The sequence below is a fragment of the Leuciscus leuciscus genome, assembly GCF_965113295.1.
Source record: "Leuciscus leuciscus genome assembly, chromosome: 19".
Classification (NCBI taxonomy): Eukaryota; Metazoa; Chordata; class Actinopteri; order Cypriniformes; family Leuciscidae; genus Leuciscus; species Leuciscus leuciscus.
This window is the reverse complement of record NC_138743.1, coordinates 5,994,707-6,020,207: the sequence shown is the minus strand read 5'-3', so window position 1 is coordinate 6,020,207 and position 25,501 is coordinate 5,994,707. Positions and strand designations below refer to the sequence as shown.

The 25,501-nt window shown below is 37.6% G+C and overlaps 2 protein-coding genes across 9 annotated transcripts in view; both read right to left on the bottom strand.

The window, feature by feature from the left end:
* Positions 1–1,035: 1,035 nt before the first annotated feature.
* Positions 1,036–14,550, bottom strand: tfap2b (transcription factor AP-2 beta). Of its 2 annotated transcripts, none has more exons than XM_082148076.1 (7): positions 14,322–14,550; positions 11,593–12,045; positions 10,128–10,185; positions 8,113–8,332; positions 7,732–7,850; positions 7,009–7,150; positions 1,036–3,016 (listed from the first exon to the last, which is right to left on the bottom strand). In XM_082148076.1, exons 1-7 carry the CDS (start codon positions 14,400–14,402, stop codon positions 2,716–2,718), a joined length of 1,374 nt encoding a protein of 457 aa, XP_082004202.1. In that variant the 5' UTR covers positions 14,403–14,550; the 3' UTR covers positions 1,036–2,715. The 2 variants fall into 2 exon arrangements, with proteins under 2 accessions (XP_082004202.1, XP_082004203.1); XM_082148077.1 differs by lacking the exon at positions 14,322–14,550 and adding an exon at positions 12,428–12,756.
* A 5,389-nt stretch (positions 14,551–19,939) lies between these two features.
* The window catches only part of tfap2d (transcription factor AP-2 delta (activating enhancer binding protein 2 delta)), a 100,583-nt gene continuing 95,021 nt past the window's right edge, over positions 19,940–25,501 (bottom strand). For all 7 annotated transcript variants that reach the window (XM_082148079.1, XM_082148080.1, XM_082148081.1 and 4 more), the window contains 5 exons: positions 23,169–23,334; positions 22,175–22,293; positions 21,512–21,653; positions 20,824–20,937; positions 19,940–20,741 (listed from right to left, as the gene is read on the bottom strand). In XM_082148079.1, coding sequence (XP_082004205.1) covers positions 20,525–20,741; positions 20,824–20,937; positions 21,512–21,653; positions 22,175–22,293; positions 23,169–23,334 — 758 coding nt within the window. In that variant the 3' untranslated portion in view covers positions 19,940–20,524. The remainder of the gene's footprint in view (positions 20,742–20,823; positions 20,938–21,511; positions 21,654–22,174; positions 22,294–23,168; positions 23,335–25,501) is intronic.

Below are 25,501 nucleotides of genomic sequence, written 5' to 3'. Positions count from 1 at the left end.
CGGACATGCGGGTGCTGCACCTGGGTCACAATACTTCACGCATGACGAGTCACGCGACGGAACCCGCAGGCCACGCGCTCCTCCGCATTAAATACACCAGCGCGAGCTGATGCGCGCGGGGTCTGACCTGCGGCCGGGATATGAGTTCACTTTACTGCCACGACCGCGGACACACGCCTTCAAGCGATTGTTTTCGATAAATTTTGGCATTCTTTGCTTGCCTTAAAACGGGACAGGAAGATGCAGAATCAGAATTCTCATTTCCGTTTTACATTTACGATTCTTGTTGATTTCCGTTCTTCTGATTGCATTATAAGTCAGTGTTTGATAATGAAAATATTACGAGATGTTTATATAGCCTACAATAATTTGAGCCTAAAGGTCTTTTTATGACCGATTTTTACGTTTTAATACTTTTTACAAATATCCCCTTCAATCTTTAGCTGATCCGTTTATGATTATAAACAACGCTTAAGGTCTAAAGTCATATTCTGACCTAATATTTATTAATACAACTGACAGCACTGACATTTAATTGAATGCAGTTTATTTATTTCTCATAGTATTACCTCCCTTAGTTCTGTTTGTTTACTATTAACAAAATAAATATCCAAGGAACAGTTTAAAGAAAACATTTAGGCTATGCTTTGGGTGAAAACGTATTTTGGAGGTTTACGATTAAATAATTTATTTTCTAAATTCTGTAGGCTAATTACTAATTATAAAAAAACTAATGATATTGTTGTTGTTTTCTGAAATAAAATAAAATAGCCTATCCTTTGCAAATCCAATGTTGTAAAATGTCATACTGTTGCATGACAAAACATAAAAATGTACTTTTATGAAAATAAAATGATTACTAATGATAGGGCTCCGTGAACATAGCCTATTATTAATCTTATATTTAATAGTTATTATGCATGTAGGCACTTTTTTTATTAAAACTACTTTAATAAACATTTTTGAACTGTGACATAAACGTGGTCTATGCATGAAACAAGAACATAAGGGGTTAACCAACCACACTGCAACAACTACAATAAAACACACGTTTTATTCTTATTTCGAGGTAAATGAAAATCACCAGACAAGAACCAACTTCTAGCCTTCACCACATAACACCGTATCTATGAAACAAAAAATACAAGATGCTATCTAAAACAAGCGTTCACCCACGCACAGAGACAGTCACAGATAGACGACCCAGTCTATTCCTATGTACATACGCCCATTAAATTAAGCATAAATAAATATATACAAACATAAATAAAAGAGCCTTCCTCGCACAGTAAACCAAATATTAACTTTGACAGACAGGCTATAATCCAGCTTGCGGGACTGAGAAAGTGCGCGCCCACGCCGGTTGAGGTGAGCGCGTAAAAGCTGCGCGTGGCCTTGTCCCAGCACGCGCGGTCACCTGTCCTTTCCTCAGTTTTATGCAGACTCTTTTTGAGTCTGTTTTCGAAAGTCTTTTTTTGTTTGTTGACGCTGTCAACACCACGGTCAAAGCAAGCTTCCACTCAGCTGATGTAGGGTTGTAAAACAAATAATCCATATTTAGGCCATAAAATGTGTTTTCTTTGTCTATGTTGATTTAAGTCTGTGTAAATGTTAGTATACATTTAAAAAAATACATAAGCAACAGATGAAATGTCATTTGGTCAGCTAAGATGATTGCCATGTTAAAAGTAACCTGCTGAAAATGTCCTCACTCCTCACGTTTTTACAACCAAATGGCCAAGACAGACAGCACTAGCAAGAGCAGTTTCAAATACAAAGAAATACAACCAAAAAATACAAAATTGCTCTCATGTTCATTTCTCTTTCTTGCATTTTTGTAGACAAGCTATTCTGAGTATTGCCCGAGGTGTTTGAAAGAATATGTTAAATCTCAGAGTTTTGGTTTGTAATTTTTAAATGAATAATCAGTCTGAGGACTTCATTTGTAATGAATTGCTGTGATTGTAACGTATATGTGAATCTTTGAAATAGATCATACTATGGATGTAATATCAGTGATGAACTGTAACGTAACTAGCATGATGCTTTATTGTAGCACATTTACAGCCTCTTTTTGGCTAACACAATTTCATTGCAATAAATGCAATAAAATCTCCTAGATTTGAATAATTTGTCTTTCTTTCAAGCAATGGAGCAAATGTTTCACTTAACCACCACTTTAGTCTTTTACAGACAGATGTTTGTGTGTATTTGTATTACTGTAGTCTTGGCGAAGGCTGAATGGAATGTATTTAATATTGCAGAACTGTGCACCAATAATTTTGTATAATAAGAATAATTAAATATAGTAGCTAAAAGTGTCTCCACCAATGTCCCAAGCAAACCTGTCCTCTCATGTGCTGGCCATTACACCGATGAACACTCAAATATTAGGTATCAGATTCATGAGCATGTGTGTAAAGGACAGCCTGCGTTTAACATCATGTAAAATGTCAAACGTTTATACACAAAAACACACACTCACAAACACTCCTTGAATATGTTCACACTCGCACACCAATGAGATGAAGATGGTGAACGTGTCACGGCAGACTCGTGTCCTCGTATCGTATCGTTCCTTTCGTTTTCCCGTGATCTCTTGTCCAATCTCCACCTTCAACCCAGAATGTAAAACGCAATGTCATAAAACTAGAGTTTATAGAATCTCTGAACATCTCCAATGACTCTGCCTCCTTGATATCGTATTTCCACAGTTCATTTCCTGTGTTTTTCCTCTTTCTCTCCGCCTTTGGAGCCGGGTCCGTCTACAGATGTGTGTCGGTTGGACGTGGGGTTGTTCAGGAACATCTTGTCGAGGCCTTTAAGGGCTTCAGTCAGGTAATTCTGCAAAGCCGTGAGGGCGGCGCAGATGGCTGGAGAACCAAACCCGTGCGTGATGAAGCTAAAGTGTGACAGGCAGCTCTGGATTCCTGGCTCCAGGATGGGCGAAGGCCGAGAGTTTCCTAATGGAGTGCGATCCTGAGCCAACAGGTCCGTGAACTCCTTACACAACTGCCTGAGAAGAGAGGAAGAGAGACGATTCAAATCACAGACCATCCAAAGAAACACAACCAAAATTCATTTCTTTTTCTTGCATTTCCATAGATGAGCTATTCTGAATATTCCCCGAGGTGTAATAAAGAATGTGTGGTAACACTTTATTTTACAGTGTCTTTGTTACATAATGTTACATGTACTTACCATAATAATAACAGTACATTATGCATAATAACATGCAACTAACCCTTAACCTAATCCTAATCCTACCCAAACCCTATAGTAAGTACATTAATATTTATTTAATTAATATTACTCAGTACTTAAATATATAGATACAATGACACCTTAAAAAAATAAAGTGTAACCGAATGTGTTAAAGTATAATCTGTTTATGAATAATCAGACCGAGAACTTCATTTGTGTTTTATGGTTTGTCAGATTATTGTGAATCTTTGTCGTAGATCATACGATGGACACTTTGTTGTTTCACAGAAATTTGCACAAGACAGACAATTTGTGTTTAATTACGAGGAAATCTTGCCGGAGATGGCGGCCATGAGTTTATTGAATACTATAAATGAATAATTAGAGGCTAATTTGAAGTGAAATACACTTATGAGCAATAATTACTTCTCACAGTGGGAAAAAATATAAAGCTCCTTTCAACAATGCAATAATGCACTAAATTCATATGCTGTCTGATAACTTTTTGGTTGAAATAAAGCTTCTTTATCGGCATTTATGGTTCCACAAAGAACTTTTAACATCCATGGAACTTTTCCATTCCACAAAAGGTTCTTCTATAGTGGACAATTTTCTTTGAATTATTAAAATGTTAAGAAAAAAAAAAACCGGTTCTTTAGGGAACCAAAAATGGTTCTTCTGTGGGATCACTGTGAAACCCCCCCTTTTTTGGGAAGCATTATTTTTAAGATTGTATTGTTGAGTTTATTGTTGCTTGTCTCATGTGGAGTGTCTGTACAAGGTCACTGGATGAACTTTCTTATTCTGTTCACTCTAGAAGGAAAGGTTCTGTCATCTGTATTTTGTTTGAATTCATTTTTCAATTAAACAGCTCATAAACATTTTATCACTAGAAACAAAATAAATGACCCATTAAACATGAAAGTGTTATGCAATCATTTGAGACATTTCTCAGCATATAGAAGGATATATTTTATATATTAAATATTTGTTTCTTAGTGAGAAGAACATTTAATAATCAAAATAACCCTTTCTACTGTAAAGAACCTTTTGTGGAATGGAAAGGTTCCATGGATGTTAAAGGTTCCCCTAGGAACCATCGATACCAGTAAAGAACCTTTATTTTTAAGAGTGTGAGGGAAAAGTAATAGCCAAATGCTCCTTTAAAGATTTTAATAATGCACTAAATGTCATATATGCTGTCTGTCAGGTACAAAAATGTGTATGATATGTTCATTTTCTATTTGTATTGTAGAAAATATGTATTGTTGCTTGTCTCATGTTGAGTGTCTGCAAGGTCACTAGAAGAACTGCATTTCTTATTCTGAAATAATGTCGACTTAAAATGGCAATAAATGCACAACATTTTGCTAATGGGACAGTTTGGGGTCTAGAGATGCTCTGCCTATAGCAAGAGTCAGGTGGGTTTGAGGATCAATCACAGTTGCACTAGTATTAACTGTTTCCTATCCAATTCCTTCACCATCTACAGCTGTGATCCAATCAGAGAATGTCATCACATTTTTCCTGGCACATCAAGCATGACAAATTCTTTATTCACATTTATCAGAACATATCAGAAGGTTTGTGCTTGATCTTCTGTATCAGTTAAGGAAAAGCGACCTGCTCGCTCATGGATTACAGTATACATTTTTAAAGAAATGAATTTAGGTCATAAGTTGAATTAAACAGTCAAATGGAAAAGACGCCAACCCTGATTCTATTAAAAAGCCCACAACAGAAGCTGTCAACTTACTGCCATGGATATTCCTACTTATTTCTTTATATATAAATCTACATATTCTTTTAACTTTGTGTGAAATATTGATTATAAAGGAGAACCTCATACATAATATCAAAGCCACATTATAACTCTGAAAACCCTCATCCATAAATTACCAACACTGTGACTTTAGCATTTGGACATTTATGATGAAATAGATAGAATTAGAAAATAATTAATGAAAACTTTCAATATGTCAGACTCTCACTGATCAAACAGTAAAACACGAAAGATTGCAATAGCACTGTAAAATAAAAAAGATCAATAAGTTATGACAACATGTTTTTATATTGCTTTAACTCATCGAAATAAGTTTTAATAAGTTAATACGTTTAAATTAAATTTTAAATGTTCAACTTTTTTATGTTATACAAGATTCAACTATTTTTTTTTATTCAGTTTATTGCAATTTAAGTTGAAATGACTTAAACATGCAAGTTGATTGTACTTAATTTAAGGCAGCAAGCTAGCCATTTTTTAAAAATGTGTATCAGACCCATGTTTGTGTCTGAATGTCTCGTATAATCATGATGTGATTGTTTAAGACATTCCTAATTATCTTGAGTAATAGAAAACACTTAGGAAAACAGGTGCTCTGACAGGTTCAGTAGCTCTGTTGTGTCCGAGGGAATCATGGGTAAATAACTATTTCTCATCCCCCAATCACATTGTGACCAAAAAGTCTCCAAAAATATTTCTGCAAAATATTTTTTTTTCCTTTTTTTTTTTGACAAAAAGTGTAACATCTACTTTAAATGAAACTCCCCAGAGTTCATTGTCCATACGTAAGAAAAGAGATATAGAACTTTATATCATCAGAGCGAAGTCTGCATATTTCTGCTTCTGAGAGCAAAGCCCATAAATTAGAATAAAGCCATCAATTTAACTTCCAGTCCACTGGGAGTGTGTCTTTATCTGTCATTACAGCGGAATATGCCGTTCTCAGCGTGTTTCACTTCCTGAAAGAGGTAGTGCACTAAATATTCATGCCTTTCTTGCTTTGGGGAATCAAATAGGGAAAAAAATACAGGCAGAACTTTTACCATGTGCCCAGATGGCCTGACATACTAATGACCTTTCGGCATTTGACCTCCACATGTCTGCTTACAGTTTAAATATGGATCTTGTGAGTATTGTGACCAAAGTATGATCCTATATTAATATTATCAGCAAGATCATTCATATTTTCTGCTCTTTAACCCTTGCAGCGTTGATGTAATTTAGCCTACGATTGATTCGTAAATATTTTGAAAAAATGCATGACAAAACATGAATGCATATTCAATTCTTATGGTTTTAACAGCATGTAGGCTACCCAAACGTACTTGTGTAATCTGTTCATATTATAATAATAATGCATTGAGGTGTAACGTACGAATCCGAGCGAACGATCACACTTCAATCTCAAAAAGGTCATTTGTGACAAACAGTTCAAATGCCTCCAACTGGCAGTGTTGCAGAGCCCTGCTGCGGCATCTGCAGTTGTCTGGGCTTGTCAGATTTTGACCCACATTCGCTTTCACGTCTCAGAACCACAAACAGTCTTGTTGTCCAGTCGGGAGAGCGCAGCGCGTGAAGTGCCCGAGGCGCGTGCAGGGGCGGGGGCGCGGGCTGACTGACGGGACTTTGACAGACAGACTGTGAAAGGAAAGGCGAGGGAGGAGGGATGACCTTAGGCAAAACTTCAAGGGGAAAGCTGGCACTTTAAGACTTGAAACATTTCACTTAAATATAATGAGTTTCTAGCTCGGTGCCAGGCTAAGATGGATAAGAGACGCGTGTTTCTGCTGGGCCCTGAACTGCCTCATTAGAAACCAGCTAAACGTGTCAAAACGCACCAGGCACTAAGCGGACAGCCATCAAAACGACACACTCCCCAGCAATCCGTGATGGATTCCGCATTCACCTCAAAATGTGGCTACACATTTGCTCAAGCGATTCCCAGCTTCCAGTGAAAGCAACGAATGCATAAATATCACTTAAGCATGCAACAAACACGTTGTGACACGTATACTACGTACTTTGTGGCGAGCAGCATGTTCTTCCTCGAGTGCAGTTCGTTTGGATCTGTGTGTTGTCTGTTCAGATATTCAGACACGGCCTTTGTAGGAAATTCAGTTTCACAAATGTAGCCAAAGTCCCGAGCCAAATGAACAGCTTCTCCTGGAAATGAAAAATAAATACAATATAGTAAAAGGGAATTACTGGGATACTGCACATTTTCGCATAAAATATTTTATAGGCTACTAAATTACAGCCGTATAGCCTAGCTGCAATTGAACTCAACTGGAGGGAGAGATTAACCAAATGAAAAATTGTGTAGCAGCATCAATAAGACAGTCACTCACAACAATAATTATATGAAATTAGCTATACATGGGTAAAATTTCGTTTTAGTGCTTTCCATCTGTTAGCTAACTATTTGCGTTGCATTAAGCAAGATACAAAAATCAGATTATAGAAACTCTCAAAGCAATAAAATTGCATTTTGCATCATGATCGTGGTTCATTCGTATGTCCAAATTTTCATTTAGGTTTAAATTGTAGCCTACAATTATTCAAGATGCACGATTAAACAGATAAACTACAACGTTCCGATAAAAAAAATAAAAAAAAGACATGGTTTTCCATTGGAATTGGTGATTATTTGATGAGGCTAAACTCCAAAACACATAGAAAAAAATCGAGGATATGAAGAAAATAATCAGTGAACATGGGATTCAGAATCAGATGTCCTGCTTTACCTTCTACTAGAGACGTCAGTAAAGTGACATTCGCTGCTTTGCGTCTCCCCGCGGGCAAATTCAAGCCGATTTTCTCCAGCTTTTCCCTCAGTGATCTGCCGCCATTTTTCGACTTCGCTCTGATCAGAAAATGAATAATTAGATATGTTTCATTACGGATTGACAGCATGAAAATGTATAATTCAAAACTAGATTTCTTATTAACAGTAATAAAAAAAAACTATTTATCTCTCTCAAAACAACAACAAAAACGCAAAGTCAGAAAATGCTAACTGCAGAAAGCTGATGTTTGAGTTTCTAATTGAATTTGTTGTGTTTTTTTGTCTTTAATGCATTGACCTCTACAGTGCTTATGGGTTCTGGCAGATATGATGTTCTCACCTCCGCAAAACCCCGCCAAGCAGAGAAGCGTTCAGGCACTCTGGCGGAGACAGGCGTCGTTGGACCTCGCCAACAGTGACTTTATATTTGGATGTGGAGCTGAGAAGCGACAGGCGTCCGGGAACCGAGCAGAAAACCTCGTTCGCGTTCACGGAGATCCCGCCGATCAGACCGTCTTTGTTCATCATCAGAGAAGCGACGCTCTTGTGAGGAACTGGAACTGTGCGAGAGAATCAAACAGAAACTTGAGCTATAGACCTATACTCACATAACTACTGGGAATGATGACCGCTTTACACTAGCTGTGTAACCTACTTGCTTCACAAAATGATCCCAGCGATAAAACAAGAGGTGGTACTATTTTAAAACAATGTCTAGACTAGTTACAGGCAGCCTGTGAGAATATTATGTAATGTAAAATCTTGGCACATGAAAGCGCCGTGAGCTCGAGCCCTCGGCTGGCCAGGGTCACCCCGCACGCGCCCGGAGCTGCCAGCGCGTGCTCTTGTTTTCATACGTTAATTCCACGTTCAATAGAAAGCAAGCCAGAATTGTCTAGAAATTCAAACAAGCGCGGAAAGCCTGCAGTTTATGGAGCATTTTTTTAATGGAGGTTTTAACGGGCATCAGCATCGTAAATCCTTTATTTAAATAAACAACAACATTTAAGTAGCCTACATTTATAACACTATACTTTGTTACATTACCTTTGCATCAAATAAAAAAAAAATAGTTAAGGGTGTTTCTAATACAGCGCTGTGGGAGTTACTCTCTCTATTTTCCCTCTTTTGAAATTTAATTGTGTAAACACTATTGTAGAGTTTTTCTTTTGTTTTTTGTTTTTAGCAAATGGGAACACAAACAATATATTTTATGTAGCTAGTCTCTCATTCACCACTATAGAAGTTTACCCAGCTATGACGACTTCCGCTTCTGAGAAACCCGGAAATGTGGAAAGGGTCAATTGTTATTATTCAATTAATGATGTTATCTTAGCATGTTGCCAACTGTAGCCTATATAGCTATCACCAATGGCGTTATACTGAAAAGGAATGTGGATTCCATGGTCCAGTTTGTGCGGTTAGCAATAATATTTTTTTCCCCAATTCAGTCACACTTTCCTATCAGCTTTTGTTTCCACATTGGCATTTCAACACTACTACGCTCATTTGTTGTATTATCGATTGGTGATGGACACAAGCTAATAACATTAACCACTTATTTTTCACCCCCCCAAAACAAACACACTCTCACACGCTGACCGTCAAAGGACGTCTACTAACTTAAGCGCTAATGGGGTAACGAGCGCGCGTGCCCGCGGAGATCTCTACAGGGGATAATAGAGAAAACGAGCTGTAAACGAGCTCACGAGATCTGTGCTCAGAAAACCATCCATCACAGCTCCCACTTAAAGGCCTTCTCTTCTGGGAGGCCCGTGTTCCGTTAACTAAATTACCGGCAAACGTCCCTCATAACGGACACATATTAACACGAGCCCAGGGAGTGTTGCTGGAGCTCTTATGACTGCATGAACGCCTTATCTCACAGTAAATATGTCAAAACCTCCGTGGAGAAATTATGTCAACAAAGTGGTGCTGAAATGTCGATTTTACAGAGTCATGTTTCCCTACTGTGTTAATAATAGGCCTATGAATAAAATAAAAGAGACAGATAGTCACATTTATTTCTAAATACGTTGTAGTTCGTTCCTAACAGTAGCTAGCCTATGTGATTTTAAAATAATATTTAATGGCCTCCAATTCCACTTGGTTTGAATGGGCGTCCAAAGTTAATAGCCAGGTGACATCATTTGAATACCAGATGTGGTTCAGCGCATGCGTAAAGGGGTGTGCTAAGGTGTGTTCACCTGAAATGACTTTTTGCCCTAAATCCATAAAGCAGTGCTTATTTATATCTGCTCGTTTTCCAAAACGGTGCTGTTGATAATTGAAAATATAAAAGTATCACATTAACGTAAATACTGACATAATTCTTCCAGCTATTTTCTCATTTACCTTTTTTAATGACTGACTGATCCAGGACGTTCATCCCGCCGTTTGCGTCCTCCAAAGCCTAAAAAGACATCATAATGTGAAAGCATTTAACGTTTGAACAAAAGCCACAACCAATTATAAAAATTCAGATAACTTCAGGACATTGACATTTTGTTTAGTTTTCAGAAAATTTAAATGAATTCGACCAGAGACATTACCAATAAATAAATAAATAAATAATACATTTCAGGAGCAAAAAAAAAAAAAAAAAAAAAAAGCTCGGATCCAAATAGTGAACATTAGCACCTGAAATTTTGCTAAAAAAAAAAAAAAAGTTTAGGTCTCATATTTCCCATTGTTTTCACTTATTTGTCCAGAATTACAATTTTCCATTTAAGTTTTCTAAATTAGCTTTATTAATGGTCCTGCTTTCGTCAGGAAACGTAAACTAATCTAGATTTAATTGAAACAAAATAATGCATTCTAAACAAAATCTCCCTTTGTCAAAAAAAAAGGAAAGGAAAGGATGTCAGTTTTATAATTATTTTGGGAAGAGAGTCAGACAGTCATTATCCAGTCAACTGAACGGGGACAGGCCTTGTCTAAAAATTTATATTACCCAGAAACTTGTCAATTGACGAAATCAGACATGATGTGTGCAGAGAAATATTGATCAAAAAACAGATGGTTAGAAATGTGAACCTAGTAGAGGAAGCCTTAACAGATTTGCTGTTTGTAATGTTTTCATTCCATTGCAAGAATTCTTTTCAGTTAACAAGTTTTCTTTCCTTAATCCTTTTAAATATTATCACGTAAAAATAACAAATTAAAATGTGTTTACCACGACAACAAATTATTGAATAACAAGCAAGCCTTTAGGGTATTTTAAATATTAAGCTCCACTACTATATATGTAGCTTATAAGAGAGTTTGGACTCCTTTTATTAATAGGATGTTGTTCAGGAAAGAATTCAATCTGTTAAAATATTTAGTTGTAACATGTCAACGAAAATGTCAACAGGTCAGAAAACAGCCTGAAAATATAGGCTACAGAATTGTCATAATACAGCTTTACTGCAATTATTTAAAACAGTATGGAAAAAACTATAAAAATACAAACTAAATGAATTCGTTAAATAAAATTATTAGCTCATCTTAACTGCAAAAAAAATCTCAAATGATTTATTCCACGTCTCTGTGCAATTTCCATTGTAAAAAAAATATTGTTGGTTTAACTTAAAAAGTAAGTAACCCAGTTGCCTTAAAAATTTAAGCATACATTGAAATTTAAAATACAATGAAGGAGATTGGTTTAATCAACAGAAACACAAAATATGATGTTATCTGAACCACATAAATTATCTAAATTGATTTGACAAAAGAAAAAATGTTGTGATAACAAAGCATGAACTTTTTTTTTTTTTTTACAGTGTATCTTCAAAAAAGGATTGGTTGTCCAAGCCAAAAATCATAAATCAGAACCAACCTGCACATCCTCCATGCCGTGCGCCAGGCCGTGAAGGGACAGCCCGTCTCCCATGCCCTCGAGCCCGTGATGTGCGGAGTGGAGCAGCACGTCCGGTCGGCGCACGGTCGAGTAGTCCCGCCGGGGGTCCAGACCCGAGAGCTGCGGTAAAGAGGCTCGAGGCTGCGGGAGTAAAGCTCCGCTCTCCGTGCCCACGTCCTGCCGCTGACGGGAGCCCCATGGGTGCTGCTGGGGCTGGTGGAGAGCGTTCAGAGAGTACGGGTCACTGACGTGCGAGTACGGATCCTGACTCTGGTGATACGGCAGCGGCTGGTACGGAGGGGGAAAGTACGGTGGTTGGAAGTCCGAGGACGGTGTGTGTGAGAGCGGCGGAGCGCTGGAGTACGGACCCTGAGAGACCGAACCCAGCTGGGAGAGTCTGGAACTGTGGCTCGGTACCCCATCATGGCGGTCCTTCAAACGGGAAGAGAATATAAACACGGTTACATGCGAATATATGCAAACATTTGTTTTAATGTTCTATTTGAGGAATAAAATAAACTTTTATGGATGTTATTGGACCGGATCCAACAATAGCCTATCGAAAGGATATTAAGCAACATATGGGCGTCCGTAGCGATCCTATAAAGTACATAAGCTTTTAAAATATTAATATTTTCCGACTGTAGGCTATACAACTCCTCAAAACATCACAAAAAAGAAATGGGGCAAAGTCATAATTAAACGGGTAACTAAGCTGCATGTACTCGCAACATAATCAGTAGACTAAAAGCCACACGTCGCCTTTCCCACCATGCGTTTTACAACGCAACAATGTTGGTGTTCTCAGACTCACCGTGGAGGAATACGTGTGCACTAACATCTGTGCGGAAAGCGCGAGCTCGCGGAGAGCAGAGGGACACGCGACAACACGATACACGCTCGCCTGAAGAAACGCGCTCCTTTCTCAACTCCTCATGACCACACACGGAACAAAAACTAGTTTTTTCAGCTCAAATGACTTCTCGTATAGGAACCCTGTTGCTCCAGGTCTCGGTTGTGCTGTTCCCGATCCAGAGTGCGCAGTGCTCCGTCCGTTCACTCGCTACACCTCCTCAGAATAATTGTTATTCATGACTCCTCTAATATTGCGGGAATACTTAAAGCAGTGGAGAGCAGCGGAGCGTGAAGGCGCTGCTGCTGTAAGTGACGTTCATTCAGGAGGAGGAAACACTCGTGCTCTGTTTTATTCCCCTCTCTGTTTGAGGTCCGGTATGCACGGGTCTAGACCTCTTTCTTTTGCTATTGTTGTCTTTTCTGTTATTGTTGTGTGTGCAGAGTCCATTTATCTCCAGCCAGAACAAACGAATCTCCGGAATCAGCTGCTTTGAACAGGGCAGATGGACTGAGGCCTCGTTCACAAGCACTATATACTCACATACTTTAATATCCATTATAACCACTACATCAACTATAGCTATTCAGACACTTACCATCCCAAACTCACAATAGCAAATTCAGATTCCACCATCAGACACTTCCTTGAGTTTATAAAAAGAAGCCATGTCAGTTTACCTCTTGAAAAATATGGGGGAAACAGTCTTTATACAACATTCACCATAACTAGCCAAATTATGCTCTTATTATTCCATACTCAATAGTTTCACATCACAACACATGCATGAGTGTTTAAGCAGGCCCAGGTCTTTGACACACACTAAAACATTAACTTCACGGTAACAGCACTGCACTAATATGATAAAGCACTTTCGATGCATCATCGGGGTTTAGATCAGAGGGTTTAACAAATTTGGTTGAACCAAAAAAATGGTTGAAGTAAAAAAACAAAACAGAAGCAGGTTTAAAATTTTTACTTTTTTCACCGGGTGACATTTTAATGTCCCCCACTAATGGAGCCCCATTAAACAGCTCGTATAATGGTCGATTTCACGGACTGGGGTCGAAGTGTTTAATTACGCGCGTGACGGTGACTGTGAGAGAAAAGCCATGTGTGACTCTCTGGGTCGGCATCCCGCGAGGCTTTTCCAAAAACCACCACGAGTCTCTCCCACGAGCTCGAGACCATTCAGGGGAATCCACGGGACTCCCACGCGTGACTCTGCGTCCGCTCCTTTCTGGACGCGATTCTCTCTTATTAATAAATCTATTGCACAGTCTCAAGAAAATTTTTCAGTGCATAATTATTTTTTTCTTTTGTTTTTATGCTAATACTTAAAATATCTAATTCAATACATAGAAAAACAATACAAATGTGTAAACGCGTCCCTCGATTTAAAAAAAAATTTAAACACATTTCTAAGGCTATCATTTACGTGGCTTACTGGGTAATAATGTTAAAAACTCTCCAGGAAACATATTAAAAATATTTTTAAAGTAACCTGCTAAAAGTTACTACATAATAAAATGGTAAAATGGATTCAAGAAATATAGAAAAGACCTAAGTAAAATATGACAAAATGTTTTTATATTAAATATATAAATATAGGCCTATCAATATCTTTTATATATATAAATATTTATTTTATTTTATTAAACCTTTATCATTTGATTTTCTTCATTATTGTAATAACCATCATAAACCCCATATAAAAAAAATAGACAAATATTTTAAGAAAAAAAAAAAAAAATCAAATCACGACCAAATGCAGCGTAACTTTTGTCGTTATATAAATAAACCATACAGTGAAAAAACACAGATGCGGATGCAGTTTGTAATATCTTCTCTTTACCTCGTATATATCTTCATACTTGACATTTTCCACCAGTTTCCACAGCATGTTCGCGCGCTGATCCCTGTATAACGAGTGCATTCATGTGAAGAGTGAAGATCTCAACTCTCTCTCTCCCTCTCTTTCTCTCTCTCACTCACTCACTGAAAACGTAAAGCTCATAGAAAAATCACCGATTCCCTTTCAGTGTGTTCCTCTGCGTGTGTGCTCGTGCTGTAGCGCAGTTGATACAGTGAATGTCTAATGTTAAGTGTGTTGACTTTGGGTTGCATGTAAAGCTGCTGCGGGGGGATTCGCTGAGACTCCAGCTCCATCATCAACTGCAAATGAAATGAGCGTTTAACAAACGCTGCAGTCTGCCATTTTACAGGACCGAGTCAACGTGTGAACGGGGGATTTAAAGGAAACAGAAGAAAAAGTATTAAACCACAAGTATTAGTTGATTTAAACAATCCATAGTTCTCTACATTGTAAAAAAAAATAAAAAAAAATAAAAAAAAATTAAATTGCTGCCTTAAATTTGAAGTACAATCAATTTGGATCTTTAAGTTATTTCAACTTAAATTACATTGAACTGACTTAAAAAAAAAATTGGTTAAATCCTGTATATTTTATTACAAATGTAAAAATTGCTTAACTTATTTTAGTGTCAAAGCAATGTAAAAACATATGTAGTCATAACTTATTGATCATCTAATTTTTTACAGTGTAGTTTTGATAGTTTTAGAAGTCATCCCACAGGCCTATCTAGGCTATATAAACAGTTGAAAAGGGAAATGAGAGGTTGGTAAACTCTCAATTGCAGATATAGAAGGATAACCAACTGTTTATTCACTGAATAAGAGAAATCAGAGGCTTTTGATTGATCAGTGTTTTGCTACAACTATCAGATTTCTGTCAGTGCTGTAAGCAAACATTACCTCAAAGCCAATCGCATGAAGGGAGCGAGGTCAGATGTCCACAGCTGCCTCTGATATAGGCCTTCAGATGCCTCGGTGAAGGTCCAGTGCGCCCCCTGCTGGTCACTGTCAAACTAATACTAGCCTACTTAAAGAGACAACAAAAACAACGCTTCGGGTTGAGGCTTTGACTGCCTGTAAATAGAATAACAAAACGTTTCAGAGGTTTTGCGGTGCGGTCAAAGAGTTTTACTAAACTTCATGTAGATCTGAAACTTCATGATCTGAAATTTCGGACATCCAGAAGAACTCAATCCAGCTCCTGCAGAGATAAGCCCCTACCCTGCTCTATTACACACCTGCCTGTAACTGATCCTTCGCTAAGCCCCGCCCCTTGGATACTGTAGGCTACTGAAGTTCATTAAGAGTTCATGAAACTAATCCACATGAATTGAGCGGTTTAGTCCAAATTTTCTGAAGAGACTCGATCGCTATATATGATGAACAGAATTACTCTTTTATTCACATATAAACATCCATCAGCGAACATAAACAGAAGCTCAACCGAACCTGATTGACACAGGAGATCAAACCTCATTGGTTCTTGAGGAAGCTCAAACATGCTGCGTAACACGAGAATGAACCTCTGGTTTTAACACATCAAGCAAACATACCACAACTGATGTGTGAGTAGATTAATGTTTATATGTGAATAAAAGACTAAATTCAATCTGTTCATTATATAAAGCGTTTGAGAATATTCTGAAAATTTGGACTAAGTCGCTCAATTCATATGGATTAGTTTTACAATGTCTTTATTAACTTTTTGATGCTTCAGTGGTAGTTGTGTAGCTGTCAAAGGAGGGACAGAAAGCTCTCAGATTTCATCAAAGATCTTCATTTGTGTTCTGATGATTAACGAAAGTCTTTGGAATGACATGAGGGCGAGTAATTAATGACAGTATTTTCATTTTTTAATGAACTATCTCTTTAAATGTGGCTATTTGGTTGTAAAACTGTGGGTTGGAATAAACTGTGACAAGCATTTTATATCTATTCTTTTCCTTTAAGGAATTATTAAATTACGCGATTATTAACGCGATTAATAACTGTAAATCAGAAGTGAGGCAAACGCTTCTCACAGTCAGCTAGAATGAGAGAAGCGCCATTTTAAACTGAATGAAGCTTTTACTGAACAGAATTGTTTCTACCGTGGTACTGTGAACTTAGTTTTATCAAAACTACAAAGGCCTGAATCAACACGCAAATGAAATGAAAACAAACATGAGTTTACCTTGAAGCAAGTTTTTTACTGATTTTAAACATGCATAGACTAAACATAGTCAAATCCAAAACATGCATTAGTACCAATATTCAAAAAAATAAAAAATAAGAGAGAGAGAGAGAGAGAGAGAGAGAGAGAGAGAGAGAGAGAGAGAGAGAGAGAGAGAGAGAGAGATCTTGCATCCTCTCGCTTGGCAACACATTTTTACCATACTTTTTGGATAATTTCCGCTAAATTGCGCTCAAAACTGCGCAAGAACACACATCAAAGATTGACATTAGACAATGTCAATACAAGAGCAAAAGCTTACCTGAAATGGCGGACAAAAGTCTTTAAAAAAGTCTTTCAATTTATAAAACAGCAAAAATATTCGTGAGGTAACAAAAATGTATTGTAAATGGAAAACCAATTTATTATAACAATTATTGGTTGCCATTTAAATGATAATCTTGCTTCTAAAGATCAGAGAGCAATTTATTTAAATACAGACAGTGATTTAAAGTGTATCTCCTTGTAAGTAGGGAACAATTCCTCCTTCCTGCACAAGGGGTCACTGGGTCACTAGAAATTCCCTACAGTTTTCTATTTTGGAAGTTTTGTTACTGACAGTTAACTTGCATTGCCAACCTTTTTTCTACACCTCCTAATGTTTTCCAGAATGATTTAAAGAAACTAAACGTGTACTGTAGGACATTTTCGTCCCTGAGACTGTGAGTCTAACTGAGCTCACTGATCTTGACCCAATTTCAAGTGCTCTCAGATCTGTTGCATTGGCCACTGAGATGCTGCTTGACGTATGGATGAGTGAAAATAATCTGCGATTAATGTTTCAGGAGCCCCGCTGCCACAGAGAAAGTGCCAGACCCACACACACACTCACTCTGGGCATGTCTAGAGGCCATGACAGATGTCGGAGTTTGAGAGAAACTAGGCTCATTCTGCACAGACTGTGATTTGAATTTGAAACATAATCACACATTCAAATTCTCAGAGAACACACACACACACACACACACACACACACACACACACACACACACACACACACACACACACACACACACACACACACACACACACACACACACACACACACACACACACACACACACACACACACACACACACACACACACACACACACACACACACACACACACACACAAACTCACATCTCTGGCATTGCATTGCAAAAACACGTTTTACATAAAGCATAAAGCTAAGAATATTAAACCATGACAAACAAAATAATGGTTTGTAAAGATTTGGTTATGCTTAATCTGTGCACTTTTTTTTACTAAATGTGCAAACCTATCAAATATATATGAGCAATTATATTCTAGAATTGTTACATGATACATATCATGTTAAAATTCTAGAATATAATTGCTCATATATATTTGATAGGTTTGCATATATATATATATATATATATATATATATATATATATATATATATATATATATATATATATATATATATATATATATATATATATATATAATTTAAAGTTATGGCATAGCATTGCCATTACACAAACCAGCCACAAGATGGCGCACGAGTAACATGAGAAAGATCCGTTGAGTTCTTGTTGAAGACCTTTAGAAGAGGGCAAAAAGTCTTCAACAATGATAAACCTAATCCAGATGCTTTAGATTCGTCTTCTCTTCTGGACACTGGACGATGACTTGTAAAAAATATTAATCTTCACAAACACGTTTCCCATCAGACCTTCAAAGTTCTCTCTGTATGCGAACGTTTACGCTAAATCTGAGGGGGAAAAAACTACTCACAAAGTAGAATAAAAATGTTTATTATTATATTTGTAAAGAAAAAAAAAATGCGAATAGCCTAGTTTTTGTTATAACGTAAGTCTGTAGCCTAATTATAATTAGCTAGGCCTATGTTTAAATAAAACTGCCAAAGCAATAATTAGCCTAGGTGTAACGTTAGCCTATAGGCTATAATATAAACATCTATCGTATGCGTAAAGAATACATTTAGACCTTCGTTTAATTTAAATCAAGTTGTTGTATGTAGGCTATGATTTATTAAACTCAAAACCTGAACAGTTGGTGGAACAGTGACTCAATCCCTTGAGAAATAATTACGTGTTTCTTTAAAACACTGAATGTTTGTTTAAATAGGTATATTAAATGCTAATTGTTTGGTTTTGAGTTGCCTGGACATTTCATTGGCATTTTACGCTTTGAACATGTAACGTTAGGCAAGGCTAATTCATTATGCTAGGCTACTCACGGCGTAAACTAGGTCGACTTGAAGCGGAACTCTGTATTAGAAATCGCCCAAACTGATCAAACACACTCGTAAACAATAAATGCGCTAATTACTTGTTTGGGTTTTCCCAAGATTGTGTTATTTTGATATTTAGGCTAAGTTCGTTAACGCTGACGTTGATTATAGAAACGTCCTCAGTACTGAGATCAGACAGCGGCTTCCTTCAAAAAATTGTGAATATGAATGTTCATCGCTTTTATCTTGTGAAAAGCTTATTCGCATCGATCTGTCAGTCAGTTATTGACTTTGTAAAGCCTTCTGGTGCAACATGCTGTTGGTCTTTCTCTGCTGTTAATGATCTGTGCTGTTTGCTTATTTATCCCACATCAGCCTTTTTTTTCTAAATACTTTATTTACATTTAAAATGTATTTTATCAAAATGAAAATGTATTTTGTCTAAATAATCAAGTTACCTGTGTGATTATGGTTTTTGGAATGAATAAAATGTAACAATTCTACAAATAAAGCTACACTGTAAAAAATTAAATAAATAAAATTGTTGGTTTAACTTAGAAAAGTCAGGTAGGCATTACAATTTTGAGTTAATACACTGAAGGAAATTGGTTTAATAAACAGAAACTCAAAATATTATGTTATCTGAACCACATTAACTATCTAAGTTAATTTTACAAAAGAAACAAATCATGAAAATAATTTCTACAGTGTACCAGCTTCTGCTCTCTTGTTTCATTAGTTATTTTCATTCATTATATTCTCAGTGTTTTAAGTTGAATGAGTTTACTGGGTATTTTCATGCTCTGTGAATGAGGTACAAGTGTAAGTGAGTGAAGAAAAGCAAATACTTTCCTCCAGCGTTCATTTTAAAATTCTAACAGACTTAAACCCGCTAATAAAGGTCTTCAGGCTCATTGAAGGAAGGTAGATCTCCAGACAAAGGATGAGGAAACGCCTGAGAGGAAGGTCAGTAAAAGCCACTTATTTAACAGAACAAACGTAGGTGAGTGAGCATTTTTGGCTATACCAGTTGAATATGTGATTGATTAGGCTAATCATTAATGTATCAAATCCATAACTGTTGCACTGCAAATACACATAAAATATGATTTGTATTCACACAAGAAGCACATGAATTTCAAGCCCAGTCATGCAAGTTAATATAAGACTTTGAGCAATATGCTTTATTGAACACCAGTAGTTTGCATGTAGGGTTATTTCATATATGTAGTTCAAAGCCTACAAGAAAAGATTGAATTTATATATTTATATATAACATTTTTTACAAATGCAGTCAAGAGTTTGTGTTCTGGAACAACAGTGGGAAATGTCCGTTTCAGATGGTGTACAAAGTTTAACATGCACAATATACAGTAACTAACGCAACAGGGAAAGTTGCCTGTCATAATTTACAGTCTCAAACTGACCTCAAATTAGGTCATGGCAGAAATGGAATGTGAGTCTTTTAATAAAAGATATTGGATCTTTAAACTAATTACATACAGACAAACTTTAAGCAAAATAACTTATTCAATAACTTATAAAATAGGGAAAATGGTTAGTGTTTTTTGCGTAGTGAGAATGAAACGACTGGTTTGTACATACAGGGAAAGCTGAGGTTGTAGGAAGTTATGCCAGTTATATAAATAAAAAGAATATGGAATAAAATCCCTGTAACCCCGCCCCAAGTAGCCACGCCCTGAACAAGGCCCGCCCATCAGGGCTCGGATCAGGAATCGGGAAAGCGGCCACTCTTGCGTCAGAGTCATTCTGTTTTCTCGATTTTACCGTCCTTCGTCTGTGCCTCGCTGGTTTTGCGCAGTGTTTTGTCCGAGTTGGAGTTGATCTGGCTGGTGTCTGGCGTTCCTGCGCTCTTATTGGCTGAGTGTTTCTCCAGGTAATTAAGCATTTCGCTGAGGATGGTTTGAAAGGTGCTAAGAGCCGCGCAAATCGCCGGCGTACCGAATCCATGCGTGATTAGACTGAAGAAGACAACAGAAAATGCTTATTAGCAACAATACTTGCATTCGCATTTATGTTTGCATGCAGGTTTTGACTCTGTACCTGAAGTGTGTTAGATGTCTCTGAATGTCCAAGTCCAGAATAGGTGTTGGTCTAGAGGAACCGAGTGGAGATCGATCTTGACTTAACAAATCCTGGAATTCCTTACAGATCTGCCTGGAGACACAAAGCCATTCGAACACAGTTACAAGGACGCATCCGGAAAATGCATTGGAACGCTCACAATAAAGCAAAAGCGCCATTCCTCATAAGTAATGCATAAAGGAGATTTAATGAGATCTTAGTTTTCACGTCACACACATGCACGAAAACACACTATTTCCTCCAATCCTCAGCAACAAAACCTTTTCCAAGATCTCATTCTCTAAGGTGCAGTTTCACATCTGTTTTTGAAGATGTTCATATATACACTCTTAAAAAGAAAGGTTCTTTATTGGCTTTAGTTTTATTTATTGGCTTTAGGTTCTTTATCAATAGTTCCATGTAGAACCTTTAACATCCATTCCAAGATTCTTTATAATGAAAAAGGGTCTTCTGTTTATTAAAAATGTTCTTTTAATAAAAGGCCTTTTGGGGAACTGAAAACGGTTCTTCTATGGCTTTGCTGCGAAAACTCCATTTTGGAACCTTTATTTTTGAGAGTGGATGTTGGTGCATATGAAGGTCTCCTTATTTCATCTAATAAAGTGGTAAGTGTAAACAGATTTGTCTGAAAGAGTTGCCGTCTTACTTGGTGGCCAGCACCATTTTCTTGCGCGCGTTCTGTTCCTTTGGTTCCGTGTGCTGGCGGGCCAGATGCTCCCCGACCGCTTTAGTGGGAAACTCTGTCTCACAGGTGTAACCAAAGTCCCGAGCCAGATGTAGCGCTTCCCCTACACACACACACACACACAAATTCAGTTCATTCTCTAAATGCTGCCTGAAAAATTGCATAGATGTTGCATCAATCTGTCTCATATCATTCCAATTCATTTCGAACTTCCCTTGAGTAATGAATATTATGTCTGTAGACTAAAAATATTTCCGACTTCTTCTTTTATGGTAGAAGAGACGTTTCAATCTTAACAGATTTCATCCTCAACAAAAATGAAGAAACTCAACCAGATGCTTTTCTGATGTAAACTCTCAGATAGCAAGGCAAACAACCTAATGAATTACAAAAATGCTTTTAAATACTAGATATTAAATGAAATGAAAGCAAGTTGCCATTAAATTTCGTGCAGTTTTACAAATCTCAGAGTAAAATTGCTTTCCTTAAACAACTTTCACAAACCAAATCCTTCATAAAATGAGTCACTGTACAAACGTCTAGCATCATATCAAATTAGCATTGAACCAAATAAGCAAGAGCATCTTCAAAAAGCAGCATTTTTAAAAGGAAAAGAGCACAAACCTTCCACTAAAGAGGTCAACAGCGTGACGTTGGCTGCTTTCCTGCGGCCTGCTGGGAGATTGAGTCCCAACCTGTCCAGTTTCTCCCTGAGGCAGCGACCGCCGTTCTTTGACTTGGCCCTGACCCACACAGATGGAGAAAGTCCATCAGTAACACACTTACTTACACGCATTTCATATCCACATGCCCTTCTCATCCAGTCATTTCTTCCCAAAGCACTTTTACATTATTAAACCATAACACTCTACAAACCTACATTCTTAAGTGAGCACATGAGAACTGTAGCTGTGTGACAACTAAAGCGAGTCCTTGCATTTTTCAATGAATACAAATACTCAGGACCAAACAGGATTGCTCGTTCATGTCCATGCATCGCTGCATAATGAGTTCGGGCTGCAATGTGCAAATATTAATTTAACAATCAATATAGCCTACAGTATTTCCTTTATATAGAAGGAATTTGTGAATGTTTTGCAGGTGATTCTTGTGTTTTTGCAGGCGTTAATGAACCTGTGCATTAACAGGATGTTTTGTCCTGTGTGTGTGTGTGTGTGTGTGTGTGTGTTTCTCTCCTCTCCTCTCGTCACTGGCCTCATTTCTGCTCTCCAGTCTGTGTCCCTCATCAATAATGGAGCTTCAGCTTCACTGTTCTCATTCCCTCTCCATCTCTCGCTCACATACAGCCACATTCTCTTCTTTATCTCTGGTTTAAGTGTCCATGTCCCATCTATTTTTCCTCTTTCTGTCGCTTTCAGATGTTCTGCATTGTTTTGCCATTTAACTAAATGTGAAAAAGGAGTCGTCCTTCATATTTCAATGATTGGCAGTCTTCGGACTGAATGTAGCTAACATTGTTGTGCCAACCAACACTAACCCTGTGCTACTCTTATAGGACTTGTGCAAATGCTGAATGTTCTTAGTTGGTTCAGATTTTGATGCTTTAATATATCGTTTTTCTAGAGAGTTTCAGGTGTGTTAAAAGCGGGTCTCTTACCTTCTTAAAATGCCACCGAGCAGTGAGGCATTGAGACACTCTGGAGGAGACAGGCGGCGTTTGACTTCAGCGATGGTGACCTTGTACTTTGAGGTAGAGCTGAGAAGAGAAAGTCTTCCTGGTACAGAGCAGAACAGGTCTGTGGGGTTCACTACACACGTGCCACCTGTACACAACAACACACAACATGTCAAATCTTTACGATGACCGGCGACGGCGCTGGCCTGTTCTGTTAGTGGGTGCAAATCAGAAAATCACCAGAAACTTAATAAAGCTTCTGTCAGATCGCTGGAAAAAAAAGATACATAATCATTCATAAAGCTTTTATTTTGCTACAGCCAACTATTCTGAAGCTGTGCAAATGTAAATGGGTGGTCCTTGAGCATAAAACATATATGAATATATAAATGAATGTGTACTGTAGGTGGGTTAAAAAAAGAGAATTGGGCTCAGCTTTTTGCTTAATAGTTGATTTTAGAAGGTCATGTGGTGTATAAATTTACATGAATTCATAAAAACAGAATTTTTAAAAAGTGAAAATATTCCATATTGTCATAATATGAGCTCATAAAACCTGCATGCGTTGCATAATAAATAAAAAATGCTATAATTTGTAAATGCAGTAGCATTGCATTTCAACTTCACAAAGTTTTTTAAGTTAACTACCTGTATGAACAATTATGTTTTGTACAGTTGTCCATTTGTGCATTTATCAAATATTATGTTTATTTATTAAGCTTTGTATGTCAAATCCATACTATAGATAGATCAGTTTATGTTGTAAAGATTTATAAATGACATGCTCAGACTGAGCTGGAATCAATGTGTGGCTACCTTATAAAGCCACGTGTGTGTGTGTTTGTGTTTGAGTGTGGATGTGTGTGTTCCTGAAGGGGTTTTCTGGCTATAGTGGGCCTCTAACCTGCTCCTCATCAGTCACCCTAAAGCGCTCTGACAAACCCAAGATCTCTGCTAGCATGCAAGTTCACTTCACATTAATTCCACCCAAAATGTTTTGATTCAAAGTAGTTTGTATTTTATGTTGCCAAGGGCAATTGAAAAAGAGCTATTGCCGGTAGTCTGGTCGCGCGCGCCGGGCCCAGAGGCGATAGCGGGTATTTAAGCGCGAGGGAGAGTAGCCCGAGGCAGCGCGCGAGCGATCACAAAGCGAATCAAGCGCTTTTTGCGAGTTTGCCACGAAAATTAAAGAAAAAAAGACATAGGCCAAATGTCATTCTGTTTCTATTTCAACTGTAGCGGTGGTGTGTGTTTACACTCATCACCCAGCACCAAAAACACACACACGCGCACGCGCGCGCACAGAACAGAAAGAGTGAGTGTGTGTGCGCGCGCGTGTAAAGGCGGGGTGAAGCTTGATCAAATTCCTGAAAGCTAAGAGGGATAATCATGATTAAAACACAGACGACTTTTCTAAGTAGGATCCTCGTTTCTTGAGTGATTTCTTTTGAAAAAGGTTATCTGAATATTCAACGAAGCCAAAGCTGCAGTCAGTGTGAACAACATTAATATGATCTCCACTGAATTTGGAGCCGCGCGGCATTAACATATCAAAGCGTGCGCCCGAGGCGCGAGAAGCTATCGATACCGGAGCGCGAGGTAAAGCAATGATTATTGGTTGTGATGGTTGGAGCGGCGGAGCTCGCGGCTAAATCCTGCACACCATTAACTGGAAGTGATGGCGAGCCCAACACCTAGACAGAGTTTATTAAAAATTAAGCGCCCAAGACACCGTTCGCTTTATGGCAAACTCCACATGTGTGTCGATGCGCTGCTGCTTTGAAGAGACATGCAGACAAAGATACGACTAATATTAAGAAAATATTACGAAACGTGAACACGATTCGATTCATCCACACAAGACTCGCGATTTGACCAAAATACAGCGGCAGACAGAGAATAATACAGACGTTCTTCTGAGATTATCTCGAACGTCTGTCAACGGAGAATGACCTTGAGAAATGTGTGTTTTATCGGGGTTTGAACGTCTGAACAATATAGCCTACAGTCCCTTAATTATGCTTTCTTTGACTAATTAATTATCAATTTTCTCTGTATACGTCAGCTAGAAAGAAACTATAACAGTAAACGTGCTTTAAGATTAAAGATAACATTCATTTCCATAAAATGCACGTAAAAAACACCAACGTCTATTACAACAAAACATCAAAATAATCTTACTTGAGATTTTCCTTCAAAAACGTTATAGAATAACGTTACGTTAAAAGATATCAATTTGCGCCTTTTTGCTTGAGGAAATAATATATATATATATTAAATATGTAATAATTCAAATACAATATGCATTGAATGTT

What these genes read in the sequence shown, in the direction of transcription:
- tfap2b (XM_082148076.1), bottom strand. Translation starts at nt 14,402, where the DNA reads ATGCACTCGTTATACAGGGATCAGCGCGCGAACATGCTGTGGAAACTG. An exon ending in AGTATGAAGATATATACGAG is followed by an intron (nt 12,046 to 14,321) that starts GTAAAGAGAAGA and finishes TCCCGTTTGAAG; the next exon opens with GACCGCCATGATGGGGTACC. An exon ending in CTTGGCGGGGTTTTGCGGAG is followed by an intron (nt 7,851 to 8,112) that starts GTGAGAACATCA and finishes TTTTCTGATCAG; the next exon opens with AGCGAAGTCGAAAAATGGCG.